This window comes from Equus quagga, chromosome 8, assembly GCF_021613505.1.
Source record: "Equus quagga isolate Etosha38 chromosome 8, UCLA_HA_Equagga_1.0, whole genome shotgun sequence".
NCBI lineage: Eukaryota > Metazoa > Chordata > Mammalia > Perissodactyla > Equidae > Equus > Equus quagga.
In genome coordinates this window covers 19,980,762-20,004,040 of record NC_060274.1, presented here as the reverse complement: position 1 = coordinate 20,004,040, position 23,279 = coordinate 19,980,762, and the positions used below count along the sequence as shown (strand labels likewise).

General features: G+C 36.1%; 1 protein-coding gene across 1 annotated transcript in view; it reads left to right on the top strand.

Annotated features, from left to right (window-relative positions):
* The window catches only part of GRM1 (glutamate metabotropic receptor 1), a 371,895-nt gene that overhangs the window by 107,238 nt on the left and 241,378 nt on the right, over positions 1–23,279 (top strand). The window contains exon 2 of the mRNA XM_046670628.1: positions 3,891–4,140. Within this exon, the coding sequence (XP_046526584.1) occupies positions 3,891–4,140 (250 nt within the window). The remainder of the gene's footprint in view (positions 1–3,890; positions 4,141–23,279) is intronic.

Below are 23,279 nucleotides of genomic sequence, written 5' to 3'. Positions count from 1 at the left end.
AGTCCTCAGTCCTTTTTTGAATAATATCATTCTTTTAAAATTATTTTGACTTAACTATTGCTGTATTTATGTGATATTTATCTTGAAACATTTTGAAAACCACTGCCAAGTTGTCCACCAAAAGTTTGAACTGCTTTCACCAAATGTGAATTTATTTGTATCTTGCCAACACTGAATGTTATTCATCTTTGAAATTCTGGCAACCTAATATATGAAAAAACAGTAACAGTATCTGGTTTTAATTGCATGCTCTTGATAATTAATGAAATTCCGTGATTTTTTCACATGCTTGTTACCCACTCTTACTTATTTTGTTTAAATTGCTTATTTATAAACTTTGACCCTTTCTCTGTTGGGCTGTTACAACAAATGCACTTTTACTGTGCATTTAGTGTCTAGAACGATTATAAGTACTAAGGGTACATCATTGAACAAATCATAAACAGGTGTTCTCATGGAGCTCAGATTCTAGGAGGAAGAGAAAAACAAACAAGAAAAAATATCAGGTATATGTACTAAGATAAATTCAAAGGACTTGGTCAAGGTTTACTGGGAGGGTCTTTCAAACTAACTGATCACGAAAGACTTTTTGGAGGAGCTGATATTTATGTTAAGACAAGATTGACAGAACATCTGTAGAAGAGCATCTTTTCAGGTGATGGAAACAGCTGATCCAGAGGCATGAGTGAGTTCAGGGTATTCCAGGGGGAGAAATAAGGTGATGGGGCTGGAGAAGGTGAGGGAGGAGAAGTGGGCAGAGATGGGTTTGGAGAAATTGGAAGGCTCAGCCCATGTACAGCCTGGTAGTTCAGGGGAAGGAGTCTTGGTGTCATTCCAAGTATGTTGGGAAACAACTGGAGCTTTCTGCAGAGGAGTGATATAATCTGATTCATACCTTAACAGATCACTCTGTTTGCTAGGTGTGGAACGAATCATTGGGAACAAGACTGGAAGCAAGGAGACCAATGAGGAGTCTAGGGCAGTTGTCTAGGCAAGAACTGATAGTTACTTGGGGTAGAAGATGCTGTCAGTGACCTGCTCAGATGCTGTATACCTGCCTTGTGCATCAATCACCAAGCTCCTCTGAGAGAAGGCATTCATAAATTCTAGCTGACCCCTTCCTGGGAGACTACACAGCCTCTCCCCTCTCACAGATCTTGGCCAATGACTGATTGATGAGCAGGTCCCCTTGTCTAAAGGTGGGGCCAACTCTGTGGTACAATTTGTGCTCTAGCAGTTCCTTTGGGGAGTCAGACTGAAGCTAATCTCTAGCCGAGATGACATTCCTGCTTAGCATTCCTCTCCTGTCCTTCCCTGATTCTCTTGTTCCTCTCCTCAATAAATAGCTTGAACAAGAATCTCTATCTCAGGCGTTTTTTGGGAACCTGACCTAAGACACTTGGCTTAGGGTGGCAGAGATGGAAACAGAGGAAAGAGATTGGTTTAGGAGCATTTTAGAAATAGAATCTACAGGAATGGATCTGGAAATATGAGAGAAAGGTAGAAACCAAAACAGTTCCTAAATCTTGTTATTGAGCAACTTGGTGTGTAATGGTATTATTTCCTAATAGGAGGTGTCGGGAATGAGCCTATTTGCAAGGTAGAGGGGGAAAAATTCTATTTCAGATAATTAAGCTTGAACTGTCTATAAGTGGATATGTCAGGTAGGCAATTGAACATTCTAATCTTTTGCTCCAAAGGGCAGTCCAGTCTGAAGATCTGTATTTGGGATTCAATCATGATATTCAAATGGTGTTTGAAGGAATATGACTGAATGAATGTACCTAGAGTGGGAGTATGGATGAAGAGAAAGTTTCCCAGGACTGGGACCTGGCATGACAATATTTAGAGGTTGAGCATGGAAAGAAAGTCTAGCAAATACATTGAGGACTAGTCAGTCAATGGTGAGGATACCATGAGAGCATTGTGTCACAGAAACTGAGAGGATCAAATGGTTTCAAGGAGGGTGTGGCCAAGTGTTGAATGCAGATGAGTGGTTGACAAAGATGAAGACACAGAAGAGATCATGAAATATGGCAACAGGGAAATCATTGGTGACCTTGTCAAGAGAAGATTCTAAGGTTATGAGAATGAATGAAAAAGGAGAGAATGGAAGATGGTGAAGCAAACATGCTAACCTAGGCAGCTATTATTGCTGTGAACAGGAGGGAGGAGTGAATGAGGTAGGAACTCAAGTGGGACAAAGAATCCAAGGATTTTTTTATTGACATCATTAGAAGAGCGAAATTGATTTTATAAAAGGAGGGGACAATTGCAGGAGCATGTCCTTGAATAGAGAAAAAGTGATGGAACCTAGTATGAGCAGGAATTGGCTCTATCCTGAAGCAGAAACACTTCAAATTTGCAACTGGATGGATGTTAGAGAAAATGAGTATCAGTGAAGAAAGCTTCATAGACGTTGTGATGTGTGGCTGAATTAGTTTTTGTCTGGTTCTTTTCTGTGTTCTGATTGAAATATGAAATGAAGATCCAAGCTGAGATGGTGTTCACAGGTGGGGTCAGTAGTTTGGAGATTTGAGGCGAGAAGAGTAAGGATAATCATGTTAGAGACTTGGAAAATTCATTTACATGGGAGAAGTAGTATAATTTCCTTGCATTATTGAGTTCTCCTTTTGGTATGTATGCTCATGAATTTTCAATAAAATCAGTCATCAAGGTAGTGAGTTTTTTCCAGCCATGCTTAGGTGCTCAGGGGTGGACATGGAACAGGTGAATAGTTGGTTTCAACTAGCATTAGAATTTTGTCAGAAAAACACAAGGGAGTTAAAGGATTTGCAAGGGAGTGACTATGAGGATAGGCTGCGAGAGCTAAGCTGGGCTAAGAGGCAAATGAGAGGGAGGGTGGAAAGAAAAATAGGGAGGTGAATGGATTTGAGTTTTTTGTGAGGTTGAAGAAATGCTGGAGTAGGGGTAAAAGAATTTACAAGCTTGAAAAGTACGAGAGGATAAACGGAGACTGAAATGTTTGACATCCACATTCAGAGATATTAGAAACATTTGTGATAACAAGGTCAAAAGTGTGACCATGGATGTAGGTGGGTGACAGGAATATCATTGGATGGAGGGGGTTGAGAAACTGCGAAGGTGATATTGGATCATCTACATGGGTATCAAAATCCCCAAACTCAGGGAAAGGAGTAGTGGTATAGACAGCACTGAAGTGGGGGCTAACGTCATCAGTGAAGCAGAGAGGGGGGAACTGGCACAACGGGATATGTGATTTAGTTCACTGATTTCTATGAGTTCTTATTTTTTAAAGTGTATTTTACTATAAGAATGATATTATAATAAAAATCAAAAGATAAGGCCAAATCTCCCATAATCCCATTACTTCATCAGAGGTTAGTGGATTTCACTAAGCCCTGTAGCTGTTCTTTGTTTGCTTATCCTGGCCTGGCCAGGTGTTCCATCTGCTTTGCTCACTCACTGTTGATGGAAGTGTTGCAGGGCTTGCCATCACCATCAGCTTCTGCATCTTAACCAGGCAGCCCGCTGAAGCAAGCCCTCAAATGACCGGGCCTTCTCATTGTGCTGGTTGACCTCCTACCCCAGTATGCTGATCTCTCCCACATTGCTAAAACCTGGGACAACCATTATTAATCACAGTTGTAAATAGGGCAGCAGTCCTTCATTTCTCAAAACTTGTTTCACTGTGGGCGCCCTAGTTAGTTTCTCATTATTATCACAGATTTGATCATCTGATGACTCTCTCTAATCCATCCAGAATTTCCTTCAGTCCCAGTTCTACTTACAAATTATTTGGCAAGTCTGTCCTCTCCATTCCCTGTGACTAATGTGTCCTTATTCCATTGTGTTAAGTGCTGCTGCTGCCAGGTTGTCTTGAACATCTGCTGATTGTTTCTGGACAGGGAATTATGGGGAGAGCGGAATGGATGCTTTCAAAGAGCTGGCTGCCCAGGAAGGCCTCTGCATCGCCCATTCAGACAAAATCTACAGCAATGCTGGGGAGAAGAGCTTTGACCGACTCCTGCGCAAGCTCCGAGAGCGGCTTCCCAAGGCCAGAGTGGTGGTCTGCTTCTGTGAAGGCATGACCGTCCGAGGCCTCCTGAGCGCCATGAGGCGCCTTGGCGTGGTGGGCGAGTTCTCACTCATCGGAAGGTAAATCTCTCTCTCTCTCTCTCTCTGTCTCCTTCCCCATCATATACACACAGACACACACACACACACATGCTTGCTCTCACAAAACTGGACTTCCTGACTCCGAAGGGGGTGAGATGTGCTCTGCTGGGCTGAACATTAATTCTGGATCTCTTTGAGAGAGGGGCTATTGTCATTTGTTTTGCTAGAGAAGAGCAGAGCAGTCAATGATAAGATGAGGAGACTATTTCAGAAAAAGGTGAGAAATTGTTGCTGGAATGTTTTGTCCTAGAGAATTACATTTTTCATTTGCTTCCCATCCCTTCCAACTACCCCAACCCCCAACCACACAAATGCTTGTCTTCATACTTCTTAAGCATAGAAATCTTAACGGGGTATTGGTGGATGGAGGGCAGCGGTGAAGATGGAAATATATATTAAGATTTGAAATTTAAAGGGCTGGCTCAACACAAACGAAAATATGCTGCCGCTCTTTGGAACTTGATAATCTCTTAGACTTATGGGATGGCTAATCGTCAGACTTTCAGCACGTGATTTATGGAACTGCAAGTGGTGGGTTCCAAAATCTCTGCTCTTCTTTCCAGATCATATGTACTTGTGTGGGAATAGATTTTCCATATCATTGTATTTTTCATAGGGTTTTTGACCTAATAAGTATCTTGTTTAAATTACCATCTTCTGATATTGTATAAAGGAACTGCTACATTTTTCCAAGGAACTTACTGAGTTTACTTGGATGAAAGCCTCCACTGGTGTCCGATTCTGTCTCACTCATCTTCCAGATCCCTTTTTCTCCTCCAATCTCCTCTACTGGCTAGAGTACAATTGTATCTCACTTGTTGAAATGCCTCAACCACTGACCCTCTTTTCTAGGACACTGAGTAGTAGGAGTGTGGACATCCTCACTGAACCTTTCCTTTCTGTCATTGCTCTTGTGGGAATGACTACAATAGTAGTAAGACTAATCTCACCATCTTCTGGAACTAAAGGCACAGGACACTTCAAAGACTTTTGAGAAGAAAGTAGGATAGAAATACAACTGAATGAATAACGAAACAAAGAAATACTCTCTAGACATAAGGAAGTATAGAGTCAAGGTCAAAGTGTAATTCAAGATTAAGAAAACTATTGAATTTGGGTACAATTGGCACACTGCCGTGAAGTGTCATTTTGGCTTCTTCAGCATGATGGAGTTTTGTGGAGTCACTTAAGAAAGCAAGTCTTTTAAGAAGGAGTATTTAAAGAGGAGTATTATTTCCTCTGTGAGTGAAAAGGATGTGAGTAGCATGGTTGAAGTGTTATACGTAAGAAGGTTCTTAATCTATGCACCAGGACGGATGGCCTACAGATACTCAGTCCTTTACTTGATTTTGTAAAATGACTGCTTTCATGAAGGGTGCTTGTTTAAAAAAATTCTCAAGTTTACCATCTTCAAAACAACAATAGTCTGTTTTGCAGAATTTATTCTTTTTAATATCCCTGAAGAAACTCTCTACCTGGATTCTGGAGATCTTGAACAGATGTGGCAAATATGTGAGCTTTAGGGGTATACAGACTGTCTAATTATGAATTATAATTATACAAATGCTGCAGTGAATACCTGGAGTGTAAAGAACTCATTTCATCATCATTACTTAAAAGCTGGACAAGGATGGTCATGTGAAATTATGTCCCTGGCTCTTGCTTACCTGCTAATGATGCAGCTGAGCTCGTACAAGTATTTCTGTCTCACATGTGATTGCTCGAGAAGAGGTCAGCTACAGGTGATATCTGCCTCTTTTATCCCTCTCTTTCTCACCTCTGCTGGGTTCCACTGACATGACCCAGGGAACTATCATCACAATGAACACATGAGCTTCTAAGGACATTGCACCCTGTACCAATGGTTACTGCCAATGATGAATGGAGCCCTTGAGATGCCAAACCTATGCTATACTTGGTGCTTCTCTGCTTTTCTGGGCTACATTCTCTGAGTTTCTATCAGAGTAGTATTGGCTTTTACTCTCATATCTTAGAGGATTTTTGGGAAAACAGCCTCTTTTCCTTCTTTGTTCACAGCTCTCTCCCTTCCCTGGGAGAGATGAGAGTCCATAGGGAGCCGAGCATGAGACAAAGCCAAGTAGTAACACTACACCATGCCTAGAATTAGCCTGCCCATCAGATCTTGATTGTCCCTCTTCCTGTAGGATGAATTCTACCCCAAGTGGACCTTTGGTGGGCTTGGTTCCCTCATTTCAGCAGACTTGTCCAGAAGGGTTCTAGTTTAACATCAAGTTTCTTATATTCATATATTTTATATTTATAATGCTGTCAAATATATCTCCCTCTTGTTTAAAGGGAGTTTCATCTACCAAATGATAAACTCCTTTGAGGTCAGGAGGCATTGTTTAGTTTCACAGTACTTGGTATGATTCTGGCTGCTGCCAGATTCACAAGAGGGCATTTAGATGGACCTCTTTTCATAGAGGTGATGATAAATAAGTCATGCTGTAGATTGCAGAGAAACATTTAGTTAAAAAAAATTAGAACTTCCTGAATGAAGATTTATATTCCCTTGCCTCTGTGACTTCTCGTTTTCTCTCATACTTCACATCCAACATAGAAGGAAATGTTATTGGTGCTGTCATCAAAACATATCCAGACTTTGAGAACCTATTGCCATTCTCATTGCTGTTATCCTGGCCCAAGCCACAATCATCTCTCACTTGGGTTATTGCAATAACCTCCTAATTGATCCTTGCTCCTCCCCACCATCTATTCTAAAGGGATCTATTGCAAAGAGATCTTTTAAAAGTTTGTCAGGTAATGTCACTCCTTACCTTACACACTTAATACTTAAAATTGGCTTCAAATTTTTCTAACAAAAATGGCCTTCTAAGGCCTTTCCAACAGGGCCTTCAAAGTCTCACATTCTGTTACTGGGACTGAGTTCTTCATAATGGAATAATAAACTATAATGACAGAAATAGAATTTTTAAGTAGGAAGTTCTCAGAGATAATAAAAGAAATTCTATATTTAATGAATGTGGGGTAATGGAAAAACAAAACAAAACAAAACATGGGCTAAGAGTTCTAGCTTTGCCTTGAAGTAAGCATGTGATCTTGTTTATCATTGTTTGGTCTCTGAGTCTATTTTTTTCCTGCAAAAATTAATAACTTGGCTCCAGATCATCTTTAAATATTTTTCCAATCCTAGAATTTATAATACATTAAGACTATATGACTAAGCTATGATCAATAGGAATGTATTTATAGAGTCATGTTTTCTAAAGTTATTCATGAATTTGGATTAACTAATTTACATTTTCTCACCAGTCATCTTGTTAAAACCGGGAAAATTCATTGAATACAGCTGGTCAGTGTCTTAATCTACGGTCATGGAATGTAGCCAAGAGACCCACAGGAAAGTCAAACCTTTGCCTTTGGACAAATTGGCATAGAATTCTCACCAAATAAGTTAACTAACCACAGTCAAAAGAATCCTTTCTTCTCGGCTCTGTGAAATTGCCTCTTTTGCAATGCTTCTCAGAATTGTGCTCACCATGTCTGGAATTATAATTTTAATGATGATAGTGATGATGATGATGATAACATTTATTTAGGATTTACTATATGCCAGGCATTGTTCTAAGCACTTTGTATACAATAACTCAGTTAATTATTATAACAATATGATGAGGTAGGTACTAATGTCATTCCATTTTGATGTATAGACAAATAAAGAACTTGTCAAAAAATGCTACAGTGCCAGAGGTGGGATTTGAACCCAAGCAATTTGACTTCAGAATCCATGTTCTTAATCACCAAGTTATATTGCATGTCAAATGATGGTTGTTTTGTTTAAGAGATATCAGCATTACGCTCAGTTCCTTTCAGTTTACTCTCTCTTCTAGAGACCTATTTCATTATTTACATTCACTTTCTTTGGGAAAATCAGCTGAAGTATTTCCATGAGAAAATTGTTTCGCATTTCTAATTTTTCTCTCTTTGAATCCTTTTTATTTCTCTCCTAGTATCAGATGTTTTATATGATAATTCAATAAAGGGGCCATTCTTTTCAAGAAAATTATTATTATTATTATTTTGAGGAAGATTAGCCCTGAGTTAACTACTGCCAGTCCTCCTCTTTTTGCTGAGGAAGACTGGCCCTGAGCTAACATCCATGCCCATCTTTCTCTACTTTATATGTGGGATGCCTACCACAGCATTGCATGCCAAGTGGTGCCATGTCCTCACCCGGGATCCAAACTGGCGAACCCCGGGCCACGGAAGCGCAACATGTGCACTTAACTGCTGCACCACCGGGCTGGCCCCTTAAGAAAATCATTTTTTATCTTAACATAAGACTCCACAATATCATTCTCCATTTGCACACCAGTCTGTATCTATGGAACTCTACTTATGTAGAAGCCAATTTGGAATAAGCAGGTGATATTTCTGTGAAATCCTAAGTTATAATCATTAAAATTCTAAGAGTAGACTGATGGACTTGTTCTAATTCTATATTTTATTTTAAGAAAGTGAAGGTGAGCATAGTTTATGTGTATGAACACATAATAAAAGTTATCGTTTATTGAGGGTTTGGTATGTACTAGGCTATTAATATATGATATCTCCAGTCCTAATAACAACCTTGAAAGATTGATTTGAAAGATAGAGAAGTTAAACAATTACCCCAAATTCCTAAATTTAATAAATGGTGGTGACAAGATTCAAGTTTACTACTATACCATAACATCATATAGATATGTAAATATCGACTTGTAATCTCCTCAACGATAGGAGTCAGGTTTTACATACTTGTTTATTTTCCCATCATGCCTAGTACAGTGTTTTGATGTGATAAATATTCAATAACTATGCCAGAAACTTGGAAGGTCATGGAGAGAGCAAGTGGCTTCATTGTGTGGTCTTGATTTCCCTTTTCTACTCCAGGATCAGTAGGTTTTACCTGCTGTGGTAAGAGTTGATGTTATTCAATCAGCCTCTACTTCTAGAATTCATCTGCAAAATTAGAACCAATATTTCCCGCCCTCTCAGGTTGTTGTATTTGTCTAATCACAAAAGGCCTAATTGCCTGTTAAACCATAGCTGAGTGTCAATAGTAGCTCCCTTGTGGGGACCTCTGCTTTCCTAAAGATAAAATTCTCCACTGTACAAAATAAACATCCAATAAAGATAATAAGGTTGATAACCTTCCATTTTGTCTCCTCTCCCTACTTTATCCAGCCAATGAAATTATAAGTATATGGTCTTTACATTTCAAATGCCTATCCCTTATTGGCATGTGCTGTTTTACCTATCATCTGTCTCAACTCTGTTATCTCGTCACCCACTAGACCCACTTTCCATTATCTGCTACTGCAGAGAAATCCTCCCCCCATCTAAAACATGATCCATGAAAATGCTAATACCATGATTTTTGAGTTGAAAGCACTACAAACAACATTAAGCACATAGTAAAAAGAAATGGTTGGAATGGAGCAATTGCTTTATCTGGAAAAAAGTCTACAGTTTCATTTTTAAAAAAGGAAATACTAAGTTTTTACAATGTAATGTTTTTTGTCTTTTTCTCCAGAGCCTAAACACATATTTGAGAAAGTGACCTCTATACCCTTGAAACACAAGATGATATACCATGGTGTTATGTTTCACAAATGTATTTTTTTAATGAAAAATGAGCAATTTTAGATCTCATCTTTCCATTATGTGGAAAAACATCTAAAGTTTGCAGCCTTCAGGCAAAATTGCAAAGGTTATGTGTTATAAAGTAACTTTCAGTGAAGTGTGACATCCCCCCAAATGGATTATAATCAAGAGGCTGGCAAAGCTGATGAGCATTTTTTGATGTGTGACGGTCACGATGCGTACATGCGTAACCTGGCCTTCTCTGGGTTCCCAAGGGCAGAAAATGATCACTAACCTGCTAACAGGCCATCCTTTCTTTAAAACACTCCTGCTCCAAGGCAGATTAATGAGAACTTTGTGGAAGATTACACTGTTAGAAAAAGACTGTGAGAAATGTGTGCTAGGGAAGGCGAGGGGATTTAGTTTAGAGTACTCTGGAGAATAAACATTATTTATAGGCTATTGACAGGTATTTTGAGCATTGATCTCAGCTACAGAAATGCTCAGGATTTCCACAATAAAGTGGCTGATTTGCATTAAAGTTAGTAATGATTAATCCGTCCTATTTCCATGTTTCAGATAATGGACATCTGAAAACTGAAAGACTGCTGTCATGGAGACAGCAGAAGGAAAGGATGTCGGGTGCCTTCAGTATCTATAAGCTCAAAAATATTTTTGTAGAAGTTTTATAAGTTTTGCTCTCATTTTTAGATACATGATTAAATTACATATTTGGAGTTAATTTTCATACATTGCGAAATAAGGGTTAATGCCTATTTTTTTTGACATAGACTATCCAGTTGTTCCAGAACTATCTATTGAAAGGACTATCATTTTCACACTGAAATAACCTGTCATGTTGTTGGAAACAATTGACCATATATGCATATATATTCCTTATTTCCTCTCTCCCTGCCTTATTTTAGATGAATTGAATATATATATATATTTTTTGCTTGAGGAAGAGTAGCTCTGAGCTAACATCTGTGCCAATCTTCGTCTTTTTTTTTTGCATGTGGGATGCCTCCACAGCATGGCTGACGAGTGCAGTAGGTCCACGCCCAGGATTCGAATCCACAAATCCTGGCTGCCGAAGTAGAGCGCATGGAACTTTAACCAAACGGCCATGGGGCCAGCCTCTAATTGAATATTTTTAGCATACCTTTTTATCTTTACCTTTGAATTACTAGCTATGATTCTTTATTATTTTATAAATAGTTGATCTACCAAGAATATTACACCAGCTCACATATAGTATAAGAACTTTATAGCAATGTACTTCCATTTCTCTCTTCTGACCTGAGTTCTACTGTTATCATATATTTTACTTCTAATTCTATTATAAAATTCAAAATATGTTGTTATTACTTTTGCTTAAGTGGTCAATTATCTATTCAAGAAATCAAAGATGAGAAAAATTGTCTTCTATAATTACCCATATAATTAAAATATTGACTAGAAATACCAAGAGTGAACATTTTATCTTGTTCTTTATCTTTCTGGGAAAGGAGTCAGTCTTTTTTTTGCCATTAAGTATTATGTATTTGTTTCTGTAAATGTCCTTTGTCAGATTGAGGAATTTTCCTTCTATTCCTAGTTTCTTGTGTATTATACCACGTTGGATTTTGTTAATGGTTTTTCTGTATCTATTGAGTTGATCATGTGATTTTTGTCCTTTATTGATATGTTATATTAAGTTAATTGATTTTTGAATGTTAAACTGACCTTTCATTTATGGGATAACTCCCACTCAGTCATGGTTTATATTCCTTTTTATGTGTTGCTGAGTATAGTTTACTAGTATTTGTTGAACATATTTGTCCTTACATTTATGAAAAATGTGTGCATGTAGTTTTCTTTCCTTCTTTTACCTTTGTCGGATTTTGGTATCTGGGCAATATTAGACTCATAGAATGAGTGTTTCCACCTTTTTTATTTTTTGGAAGAGTTTGTGAAGAACTGGTATTAGTTCTTCTTTAAATCTTTTCTTAAATTTACCATGAAAGCCATATGTCCCTGGGCTTTTCTTTTGGGTAATTGTTTTTTTATTACTAGTTCAATCTCTTTATTTCTTATGGGTATATTCAGATTGTCTATTTCTTCTTGAGTCAGTTTTTATCTTTCTAGGAATTTGTCCCTTTGATCTAAGTTGTCTAATTTGTTGACATGCAGTTGTTTATAATATTCCTTTATAATCCTTTTCATTTCTGTAAGGTTGGTAGTAATGTTCCCTTTTTCATGCTGATTTTAAAAATTAGAGTCTTCTCTACTTTTTTGTTGATCAGTTTAGCTAAAGATTTGTTGATTTATTTTTTCTCTCTCCATAGGACCAACTTTTGGATTCCTTGATTTTTCTTTTTTGTTTTTCTATTCTGTATTCCATTAAAGTCAACTCCAATCCTTATTATTTCCTTCCTTCCGCTTGCATTGGTTTCAGTTTGCTCTTCTTTATCCAGGGTCTTAAGGTGGAAGGTTAGATTATTGATTTGAGATTATTTTTTTAAACGTAGGTGTATATAGCTATACATTTCCCTCTAAGCACTATGTTAGCTTCATCTCATAAGCTCTGATATATCTTTTTCATTTGTCTCAAAGTATTTTCTGTTTTCTCTTCTGACTTCTTTTTAACCCCTTGGTTATTTAGTATTGTGTTGCTTAATTTCTACATATCATTATTTTCCCAAATTTATTTCTATTGTTAATTTCCAATTTCATTTCATTGTAATTGAGAACATTCTTTGTGTGACTTTATTCTTTTTAAATTTATTGAGGCTTGTTTTGTTGCCTAGTATGTGATCTATCCTGAAGTATATTCCAAGCGTACTTGAGAATACGTATTCTTCTGTTGTTGGTTTGAGAGTCCTATAGATGCCTCTTAGGTCTAGCTTATTCACAGTGCTGTTAAATGTCCCATTTCCTATTGATATTCTGTCTAGGCGTTCTATCCATTATGAAAAATGGGATATTGACATCTCCAGCTATTATTGTTGAATTGTCTGTTTCTCCCTTTAACTCAGTTTTTGCTTCACATATTTTGACTTTCTGTTGCTAGGTGTATATATGTTTATAACAGTTATATCATCCTGATGGATCGACTCTTTTATTATTAGAAAATGTTCTCCTTCATATCTAGTGGCTCTTTTTGTTTCAAAGCTTACATTTTCCTGATATGAGTATACCTACTCATACTCAGCTAACCATAAATACTCTAGCCTTTTATGATTGCTGTTTACATGATATATCTTTTTCCATTCTTTCACTTTCAACATGTTTGTATCTTTGTATCCAAAATGTGTCTCCTGTAGACAGCATGTAGTTGGGTCTTGCCTTTTAAAATCTGGTCTTACAGTCTGTACCTTTTGATTGTATTGTTTAATCCTTTCACATATATTGTGACTATTGATATAATTGGAGTTACACCTTGCATTTTACATTTTACTTTCCACATGTTTCACGTATTTTTGTTCCTCTATTCCTCCTTTAATAATTTTTTCACTATATTTAAAAAAAGTGATTTCCCAGGGTTAATCTTCCTCAGCAAAAAACCCCCAGGAATATTGGCAACAGATGTTAGCTCAGGGCTAATTTCCTTCAGGAAAAAACCATTTTTTCCTTAGTGGTTCTTCCAGTGCTTACCAGCTTACCATATAAATCTTAACTTATCAGAATCCACTTCAAATTTATGCTAACAATTCTAGTGAGATATACAAATGCTACTCTTATATGGCTCCATTCCTACTTTCTTCTTTTTGTGCTATTATTGTTACACATTAAATCTATATATTTTAGAAACCCAACATCTAAATATGTTAAAAAGCAATTGTTACAATTATTACTTTACAAGTTATGTCTACTAAAGAAACTAATGAAAGAAAGAAGAGTAAGTACATATTCATAGAGTTCTTTATGTTTACCATCTTATTTATCATTTCTGACTCTCTACATTTTTCTCTGTGGATTCAAGCTACCATCTGGTGTCATTTATACACCAAATACAACTTTGCTCCCACTCACCACCTTTGTGCTGTTGGCAAACATATTGCATTTTTATGTGTTAGAGGCCCCCAAATATAATTACATGCATATTGGTTTAGACAGTTGCTTTTTAAATCATTCAAGTGTAGGGAAAAAGAAGAAATATGCATTTATACTGTTTTTCATAATTAAAAACCTACCCTTACCTATACTGTGTGTGAGTGTGTGTGTGTGTGTGTGTATGTGTGTGTGTGTGTATTTGAATTTCCATCTGAGGAAACTTTCTTTCATCCTGAAGAACTTCCTTTAGTATTTTATTTTATTTTTTTGTAGGGTGGATCTGCCATGAATAAACTCATTCACTGTTTATCTATCTGGGAATATCTTTATTTCTCTTTCAATTTTGAAAAATAGTTCTGCTGGATATAAGATTCTTTGTTGACAGCTTTTATTTCAGCACTTTATGTCATCCAACTGCCTTTTGGCTACCACTATTTCTCATAAAAGATCATTTCTTAATCCTATTGGTTCAACTATGTGTGACGAGTTGTTTTTCTCTTGATGCTTTCAAGATTTTTCTCTTTATCTTGGCTTCCCCCATTTTTGCTATTATGTGGTCGAGTTTGGATATTTTTGTATTTTTCTTGCTTGGAGTTCATTCTTGCATGTTTAGATAAAAGTTTTTCAGTAAATTTGGAAAATTTAAGACATTATTTCTTTGAATGTTTTTTCTTTCTCCCTGCCTCCTGATACTCCCATTATATGTATATTGGTATTCTTAAAGGTGTCTCACATTTCTGAGGCTCTGTTCTTTTTTTAAAATTCTATTTTATATCTCTGCTCTGGATTGCACAGTCTCTATTGACCTACCTTCAAGTTCACTTATTCTTTCTTCTGCCAGTTCAAACTACAGTTGAGCCCTCCTACATTTTGTTTACTGTACTTTTCAACTCCAAATATCCTTTTGATTCCTCTCTATACCTTCTGTTTCTTTATTGATATTATATTGATATTATAAAATATCAATTTCCGTCATTGTTATCATATCCTCCTCTACTTCTTTAAGCATGGTTTCCTTAGTTCTTTGAACATATTTTTAACAGAGACTTTGAAGCTGACATCTGCTCCCTTTCCCAGGGAGTTTTTGTTGCCTGCTTATTTTATGAATGTGAGTCAAATTTTTCTGTTTCTTTGAATATGTCACAATTTTTTGTTGAAAACCTCACATTTTAGGTAACATATTGTAGCAACTCTGGGTACTGATTCCCCTCTCCCCACTCTGGGGCATTTTTTTGTTGTTTATGTTTTCACTAGTTTTGTGGCTGGACTAGGCTGTTTTGTGAGGGCTATTTCTCTTTAGTGTGAAGTGTTTTCTTTCACTCTTCAGAGGGTGCAGCCATGGGTGTGTGCATCCTCACTCTGGGATGACAGTGGTTTAAGCAAGGCTCTGTTGATTGTCTCTTTTTCTGATCTCTCTGTTAAGCTGTATATCTCATTTGTTATCACACTCAACAGTTAGATTTCATTAATTACTGACTGCTTTCTCTACTGTTTTAGACAATGCTTGGGGGCATAAATTCTCCATATTCTGATTTAATTAAATTTGGGCATGAGTAATTTTTGAGGCCAATCATTGGTTTGTTCTGACCACAGGAGGTGAAAGAGTTGTGGGGGAGGGGTGTTCTAGTGTGAAGATTCTTTCTGCTGGAAAGACCTTAACGCTTGGCAATCCTAACACTGTCCCATCTCTCCAATCCAATGTTGAAGGAGAGTAAAATAATTAAGAATCACTGCTTTTGCTATTCTAGAGAGTAAAAATAAATAACCTCTTCTCACGGGTAGATTATTTCAGGATTTTAGCTATATTCTGTGAAAGATTGTCAATTGCACAAAAGAAATTTACATTTTTTTCTGAGATGCTCACCCAGAGTCCTAGTTCTAGTTTTAGTAAATGTCAGATGTGTTCACATATTTGGGAGAATTTGGATCCTTGCTTTTTATCTGAAATCCCTTATACATGCGTTTGGTTTCTACATATTTTTATGATAACATTGCAAGTTGAAAAAAAGCATGCTCCAAACATTTCTTTTAGTAATGTTTACACTTTTTTCATAGAAGTAATTTTCCTGCTGCATGTATATATTCCCTAGAAATTACCATAGGCAATTTTTCAAAATGTAGATGCAGCTTGAGGGATTTGTGGAAACACTACACAGCAATTAGGAAGCATGACCTAAAGGGCTTCTAAGTTTGGCATTCCTCTCTAATGAAGAGATAAACAGGTATATTTATCCTTTCTTGCTCACCAAATACAGCACATTGTATAGTTATTAAAATTTTCTCTAATCAATGCCTTGGGAATTGCAAACCTACCTAAAAACTCAAGGGAGCTGGAATTGCAAAAATGATCTCAGTAAAGTACAGAAGTGTAGCTTGCTTGCATGCTTTGACAAAGTAGAAATAAAATATTGAAAATCATTAAATCAATTTAATGATTTTGGTCACTAAGTTCTATTGGAAAAATTTATATTGATTGTTATGAAGTCACCTAGTGAAGCTTACAATTTCAAAAGGATAACCCTGAGTTCATTAACTATGTTTCAGGTTATTAAATTAGAGATGTTTATATTTGTATTCCCAAAGCTTTGCATCTTGAGTTTTCTGTAAAGAAGGAAAGGTGTTTGCTGACCCTGACTTTCTGTAAAGAAAGATTTGTAAAATGCAAATAGTTTTCATCTATCTAAGATCTTGTTATCTCAAGGTTCAACTTGGGGAGAATCTACTTCCAAACTCAGTCACTTCTCTGTTGCCAGGTCTCAGGTTCTTGCTAGCTGGTTGCTGGAGATACTTTTCTTCCATGTGGGTCTCTGCATGGGCAGCTCACATGACATCTGGCTTCTCTAGAGCAAGCCAGCAGTGGCAAAGAGATAGAGAAAGAGATGGAAGTAGTCATGGTGTATTTGTAACCTAACCATGGAAATGATATCCTGTTCCTTTTGCCATATTCTATTCATTAGAAGCATATCTCTAGGTCCAGTGACTCAGTGGGAGAGGATTTCAGAAGAGAAGGAATACCAGAATGAAGGTCTATCTTTTTTTTTTTTTTTAAAGATTTTATTTTTTCCTTTTTCTCCCCAAAGCCCCCTGGTACATAGTTGTATATTCTTCGTTGTGGGTCCTTCTAGTTGTGGCATGTGGGACGCCGCCTCAGCGTGGCTTGATGAGCAGTGCCATGTCCGCGCCCAAGATTCGAAACAACGAAACACTGGGCCGCCTGCTGTGGAGCGTGTGAACTTAACCACTCGGCCACGGGGCCAGCCCAGAATGAAGGTCTATCTTAGAGGTTGTCTGTTACAGTAGCATAAACAGAACCACAGGACTTGCATTTATAATTCACTATTTTTTTAAATAAGAATTTGACTGTTAATCATTCTATGGTCTTGTGTTTAAAGCTCTTATGCTAATAAGGTTAAAGCAGGAATCACAGTTAAACTTTTACAGTGGCACCATTAAGGGGCACAAGAACCGTCTGCTGACATTATCACTTGAGTTTTCTGAGATTTTTTAGCAGACGCCTATGACAACCTCTACTTTTCTCTAAATGTCATCCACTTAAAAAGCTTTAGGAAGACCTGTCACCATTTGTCTCGATAGACCTATATAGATGATGTTCCTGGCTGGATTTATTATATTATCCATAGGACCTTGAGAAACAGTATATTTAAAACAGGAACGTTTTACTTTATAGAAGATGGTTTGATTTGTAGGCTTTCCTTCAAAATGATAAATAGTAAAATAAAACAATACAATGTACATAAATACAAAAGCAAAATTCATCTCATAAATCCCAAATATCCTCTTCTCATTCATTGGAAATTTGATGTTAGTCACACACTGGAGTTTTCAAGTCTTCATGCACAATTCCCGTGACAAAAAAATAACTTATGAATGGTATATCCTCCTATTGGGATAAGAAAAGCCTAACGTCTTCCCTAAAGATGGTATGGGTTATATTAGGCCTTGAAAATATACTGTTTTATTTCACAGAACGTACTGTAATACTTGGTTTATGTACATCTCTATGTTGTGATGACATTGTGGCTTTGGGAAAAACTCTAATCCTCTTTCCTCACTTGTAAAAGGGAGAGAAATAATGGTACTAATATAGTGTCCATCTCATAAGTTATTTTGTTGATTAAATGAGAAATAAAATCACGATAAGGATAGGGGTTTTGTTTAGCTCATTGCTAAATCTGTAGTGCACCTATAACAGCACCTGAAACTTAGTAGGCATTCAATACATACTTGGTATTAAATAAATATGTCCAGTTTAGCACCTGATACACATCAAATATTCAGTAAATGTTGCAATTGTGCTTATCTGTTCAACAATAAAATAGGTTTATCTAAAGTCACTGAGTATCCTTTAACTATATATATATATGATCTATGAGGAACCGGAAGAGGTTACCATACTAGAAATTTTATTGGTCTGCAGGATTTTAAGTCATGATATGTTGTAATTTCTCTTTTAGAATTGATGGATCAATAGGCTTTCCTCCATTTTGAGGATTAAAGAACATCGTTATAGTTTTAATGTCTCCCCATGGGCTTCTCTGGTTATATGGGGAGAGGACTTAGAGATCTTGACTTACTAATATTTTGGTTTAGAACCGTTGATCTATCTCCTGTAGAATCAACAACTCAAAAATATTTGAAAGAAAAAAATCTGTACATTTCCCTTCAAGGTGAATTAAATATTATAGTTCTTTCATGTTTCCTAAGCAACAAGGAAATTTTATCTATTATATGACAGAGAAATTAGTTGCTTTGGTAAAAGATAATTAAATCTTTTAACTAACTTATTTCTCTAAATTAACCAGTAGGTTACATCAAATAATTATTCTAATAGAGTAGTTTTTACTAACAGCCATAAGAGTCAGAAATACCTGGATTCTAACCCTAGCTTCCCCATTCATTGATAATAGACCCTGAGTAAGTTCCTTAATCTTTCTAAAAAGTGGCATGAATACTAGAATCTTCCACATAGGGCTATTGCAACCTTGAAAGGAGATAATGGAATTTAAATGCTTAGCAGAATTCCCCTGCATGTCCTTAAACAAATACATGATAGCTGTACGTTTCAGTTTTATTACTGAATGAATTCAGTCTGAGCTTCTTTTCTTCTTGAAGCATTAAGTATTTGGACTTAAGTATTTTATTTTCCTAATGCAGCACTAGGAAAGGAAGCCACAAAGTAAGTGAGCCCTTATATCTGACCTTTAGACCATTGTTCCAAAATATGATTTCCTAATCCCAACCTGGCGGAGTAACAAGAACTGACATGTATTCCCACTGTGACTTTCTCTGACAACTCACAGCAGGCTAGACTAGACTAGAATAGAATAGGCTGAGTCACTTTTTAATCTGAAAAATTTTAGATTCTCTTCATTCTCTTTCTGCATGATGATATGTTCTGAATCTAGTTTACAAAAGTTAACTTTCAACTCTATCCTCTAGGACACTATTAAACGTGTATTTAAAAAATCTGGCTGTCATTTTCTATAAAGCTCAATGTATATATTTTCATGTGTTTAACGTTCTTAAATTTATGTTTCAGAATTTTTATATCACATTCAAGTCTGATATTGACATATTTGCAACTATTTTAAGCTGGAAAACTTATGAGTGATATTTTGATGACATTAATTTCATTACTTTCTCAGTGATCATTATTTACATGGCATCTTTGCCTTTATTGGACTTTTTTCACTGTCTCTCATTAAATGCACTTTTGCAATTTCAGCTTGGCCATTTCTAATCCTTGCTTTTAAAAATGCATTTGAAAGCTAAGTTGTAGCCAAGAAAAATAACTGTGAAAGACTACTTTCTAATAGTCATGTAAGTATTGCTCCTTATAGGTCTACAGATGGTAATTTACTTTTATAATAGACCTACAGAACTCTTCCCTGTTGTGTCTTATTTTGAACAACTTTACCTTTTTAGAATAGTTTAGCTGCTTTTAGAACAAATTTACAGAAAAATGCTAAGATAGTACAGATAGTTCCCATAAACCCAGCACTCAATTTCCCTTATTAACATCTGACATTAGTATGGTACGTTTTATTACAATTAATGAATCAATACTGATACATTTTCATTAAGTAAAGCCCATATTTTATTCAGACTTTCTTAGTTTTCACCTAACACCCACTTTTGGTTCTAGGATACCACATTAAATTTAGCTGTCACTTCTTCTTAGGCTCTTCTTGACTAAGAAGACAGTTTCTCAGATTTTCCTTAAATGTGACGATCTCGACAGTTTTGAGAAATACTGGTCAGGTATTTTGTAGAATGTTCTTCAACTACGACTTGTCTGATGGTTTCTCTTTTGATTTGGCTAGAGTTATAGGTTTTTGGGAGCAAGACTACAGAGATAAATTATCACTCTCATCATATCATATCAAGGATAAATACTATCAACATGATTAATCACTGTTGATATTGACTTGAACATCTTTTTGTGTATTTAAAAAAAATAATTTCCTCTTTTAAAGGCCATTCTTATTTGGAGACAAAATGTCTATGCTGACACTGTGTTTCTGTATTCATATTTAGGACTATCTGCTCTAAACTAACTTTCCCACTATTTCATTACATCCATCATCCACTGGCACTGCTTAAGGTGAAAGTGAGTAAAAAGCAGCCCTGTGATTTTAACTCAAAACTGTTAGTCTACCCAAGGAAGAATTCTAATCTGGACTGGAGGTATGAGAGTGAAAGTTGGAGTTGACTACAGAGACTTGGAAGAGAGATTTATAAGAAATAGGTGGTGGTCAGAACCCAGGCATATGGACTCTTAGTAATCTATTTTTAGATAGGAAATAGAGTACCAGATTATAAACCACTGGAGAATCCCATTTATACAAATTGGGAGAATAGAGTGTATGGAAGAAAATAAAACCAGCACTCTCATGTGCACTTGTGTTCTCAGGGGTAACACTGGTACAGCAAACCGGACCTAAGGCAGCAAGACTAGTTTTAGACCCCACTGCCAGAAATGCACCGATTGCCCTAAGCAGGACAGTGCTTGTCTGGGCTTGCAGAGAGATGACCTTGGTGACCCCAGCTAAGCATTTGGAGAAGGAAAGGGGTGGTTTTAGTACAGTATCAGTAGATTAAACATTCTGCTCATTCATTTACATGAGAGATAATTGAAGGAAAAGGTGCCCACTGTTTTCATTGTACAGAGTTGGTCACATGCCCAGAATTAGAACTCAGAACTCTCAATTTTCCTATTCTCTATTCCTTTATCTTTTAAGAGTTGTTATAAATCTCCATAAAAGGTTATTTATATTTTGTATTATTTCTTTCTCATATTATTTAATCCAGATATTCTATTTTAACTGTTTTTCACATTATAGGACCAAGTCATAAAAGAGTTTCACTAAGTTTTGTTATTGTTTAAATCAGGTACCAGATTTTCTAATTATACATTAGTTTATTTCCACTGATGATGATGAAAGGGCAAAACTAAGCTTTGGTCTCTATTTTTATTGATTATGCAGGAGAGAAAAATAGTTTTCACTGAGTCTCACATCACAGGTTATACTTAGAGTATTATCTTTTTGAAAATAGAACTTTTTTTGCCTTTACTCACAGAGCAAATTAAATCTTAGAACCCTTGGGAGAATAAATGTGAAATAGATGTTGTGTGACATCATATCAGTTGGTGGAATTCCTTTCTACTCCTTCTATTGTAAGAAGGAACTAACATTTTTTCTTTTATTTTTCTCCTACAGGCTTTACAACTTTAATAATTTTAATTTTTTAAACCAAAATTGACTGTAGCATTAAAATGTCATAAATTTAAATTTTATTACAATTGGTTTTCTTTATAGGACCTTTATTAGCTTTTTACGGTTTATTCTTTCCAACCCCCAGCCTGGTTGTTCTTTTAACACCATGAACTTTAGCTATAAAATAGAGATCTAAGAAAACAGTTCCCCCCTAATATGTGACCTGAAGCGAAATTGACTCGAGTGAAAACTCACTTTCAGTGAATATTTTTAAAAGTAGACCTTTCTAATTAGCTCTAGCTATCATGGCAGAAGTTATATAATCCTGGTCTAACTAGAAATAACCTCAATGTGATAACACACCTTAAAACCATAGGGTTATGAAATGTAAAATTATAATAAAACATCTGCTGAGAAGCAGTTAAGCCAAGAAAAAGATGACATTATTGTTATTGCCCATCAACCAAGGATAATTTGCAATAACACACCTCAGGTACACAAACAGATGTGTAGTGTGTATGGATAACAAAAGCACTTCAGCAAGAGATTGCAGTGAATGCAAAATGAGCTTAGAAGGAGGCTAGGAAACTTGAAGCGTTCACATGTAACTTGCCACCTCTTAAAAAAACCCCAAAAAACAAAAAAATCCACACATTCTCCAAAGAGTAATGGTGAGAAATGAAGTGTGTGAGGCACTGAATAATGGAGCCTCCATGATAGCTTCAGCTCACTAAACAAAACATGTCTTATGTCACCACCTTAAGTTATACAGGTGTTCAAGATCAAGAAGAAAACCTAAAAGAACTGCCAGTGTTCAAGAGAGAAAAGAAAAGAAAAAAAGGAGATGTATATCCCTAACTCATCACTGTTGAATACAAGTTCACTGTGCCATGATTACTATTATATTCCCAGTATATCTACAGCACTTGGCAAATAATAGCCACTTCAGATATTTTTGTTCCCTGACCTCTGAAGGAAATATATTGCTAGAGATCAGAATAACAGCAGAATTTTGGAAATTCATAGATTGACTCAAAATATCGTTCTAGCACAAGCTGTCAATTTCTCCCTTCTCCCAAACCACTAGCAAGTGAATAGTTTTGTCTTCTTGTCCGTCCTTTGACAAATGTGCTACGGACTAAATGTCTGAATCTAGTAACAGATGAGAAGAGGAGGTGGATATTGGGTCAGCACGACTGACACTGATAATCAATTTGTGATCATTTTTGAGCAGAAGCTATTTATTAAATAAAAGCAGAAGGAAAGAATATAGTTAAGAACAGTAAATAAAAGATTGCTCTTAGAACAGATAGTAAAAGAATTATAGGGATATAAAAGAAGCAAAGAGATCATTGAAAAGGAAAAGTGATTGAGAACAGGCAGGTGTTTTAGTCAAAAAGTTGTACAAAGTTATATCAAGCATTTCTATAATGTATCCAAGTTCTCATTTCATTGAAAGTAAAACAAACTCATTGTATATTGCATGAAAAATCATTGGTCTGCTTTGTTACTGTGAACTTTAATTTTTCACTTACATCTCATTTTCATAGGATATACCTTAAAAAATTCTTTTATGGTAAATCATAATGTTTTACAACCTAGGGTTTGCAAACAGATTTATTTCATTAATAAGCGGGAAAGACAAGAAGCTTGATTGTGCTAGAGTGACTTTTTTCCTCCAGCAAATTATTTCTCTCTGAAATATGTTTTCTAGAGTTCTCTTTAGTAGAATTTCCA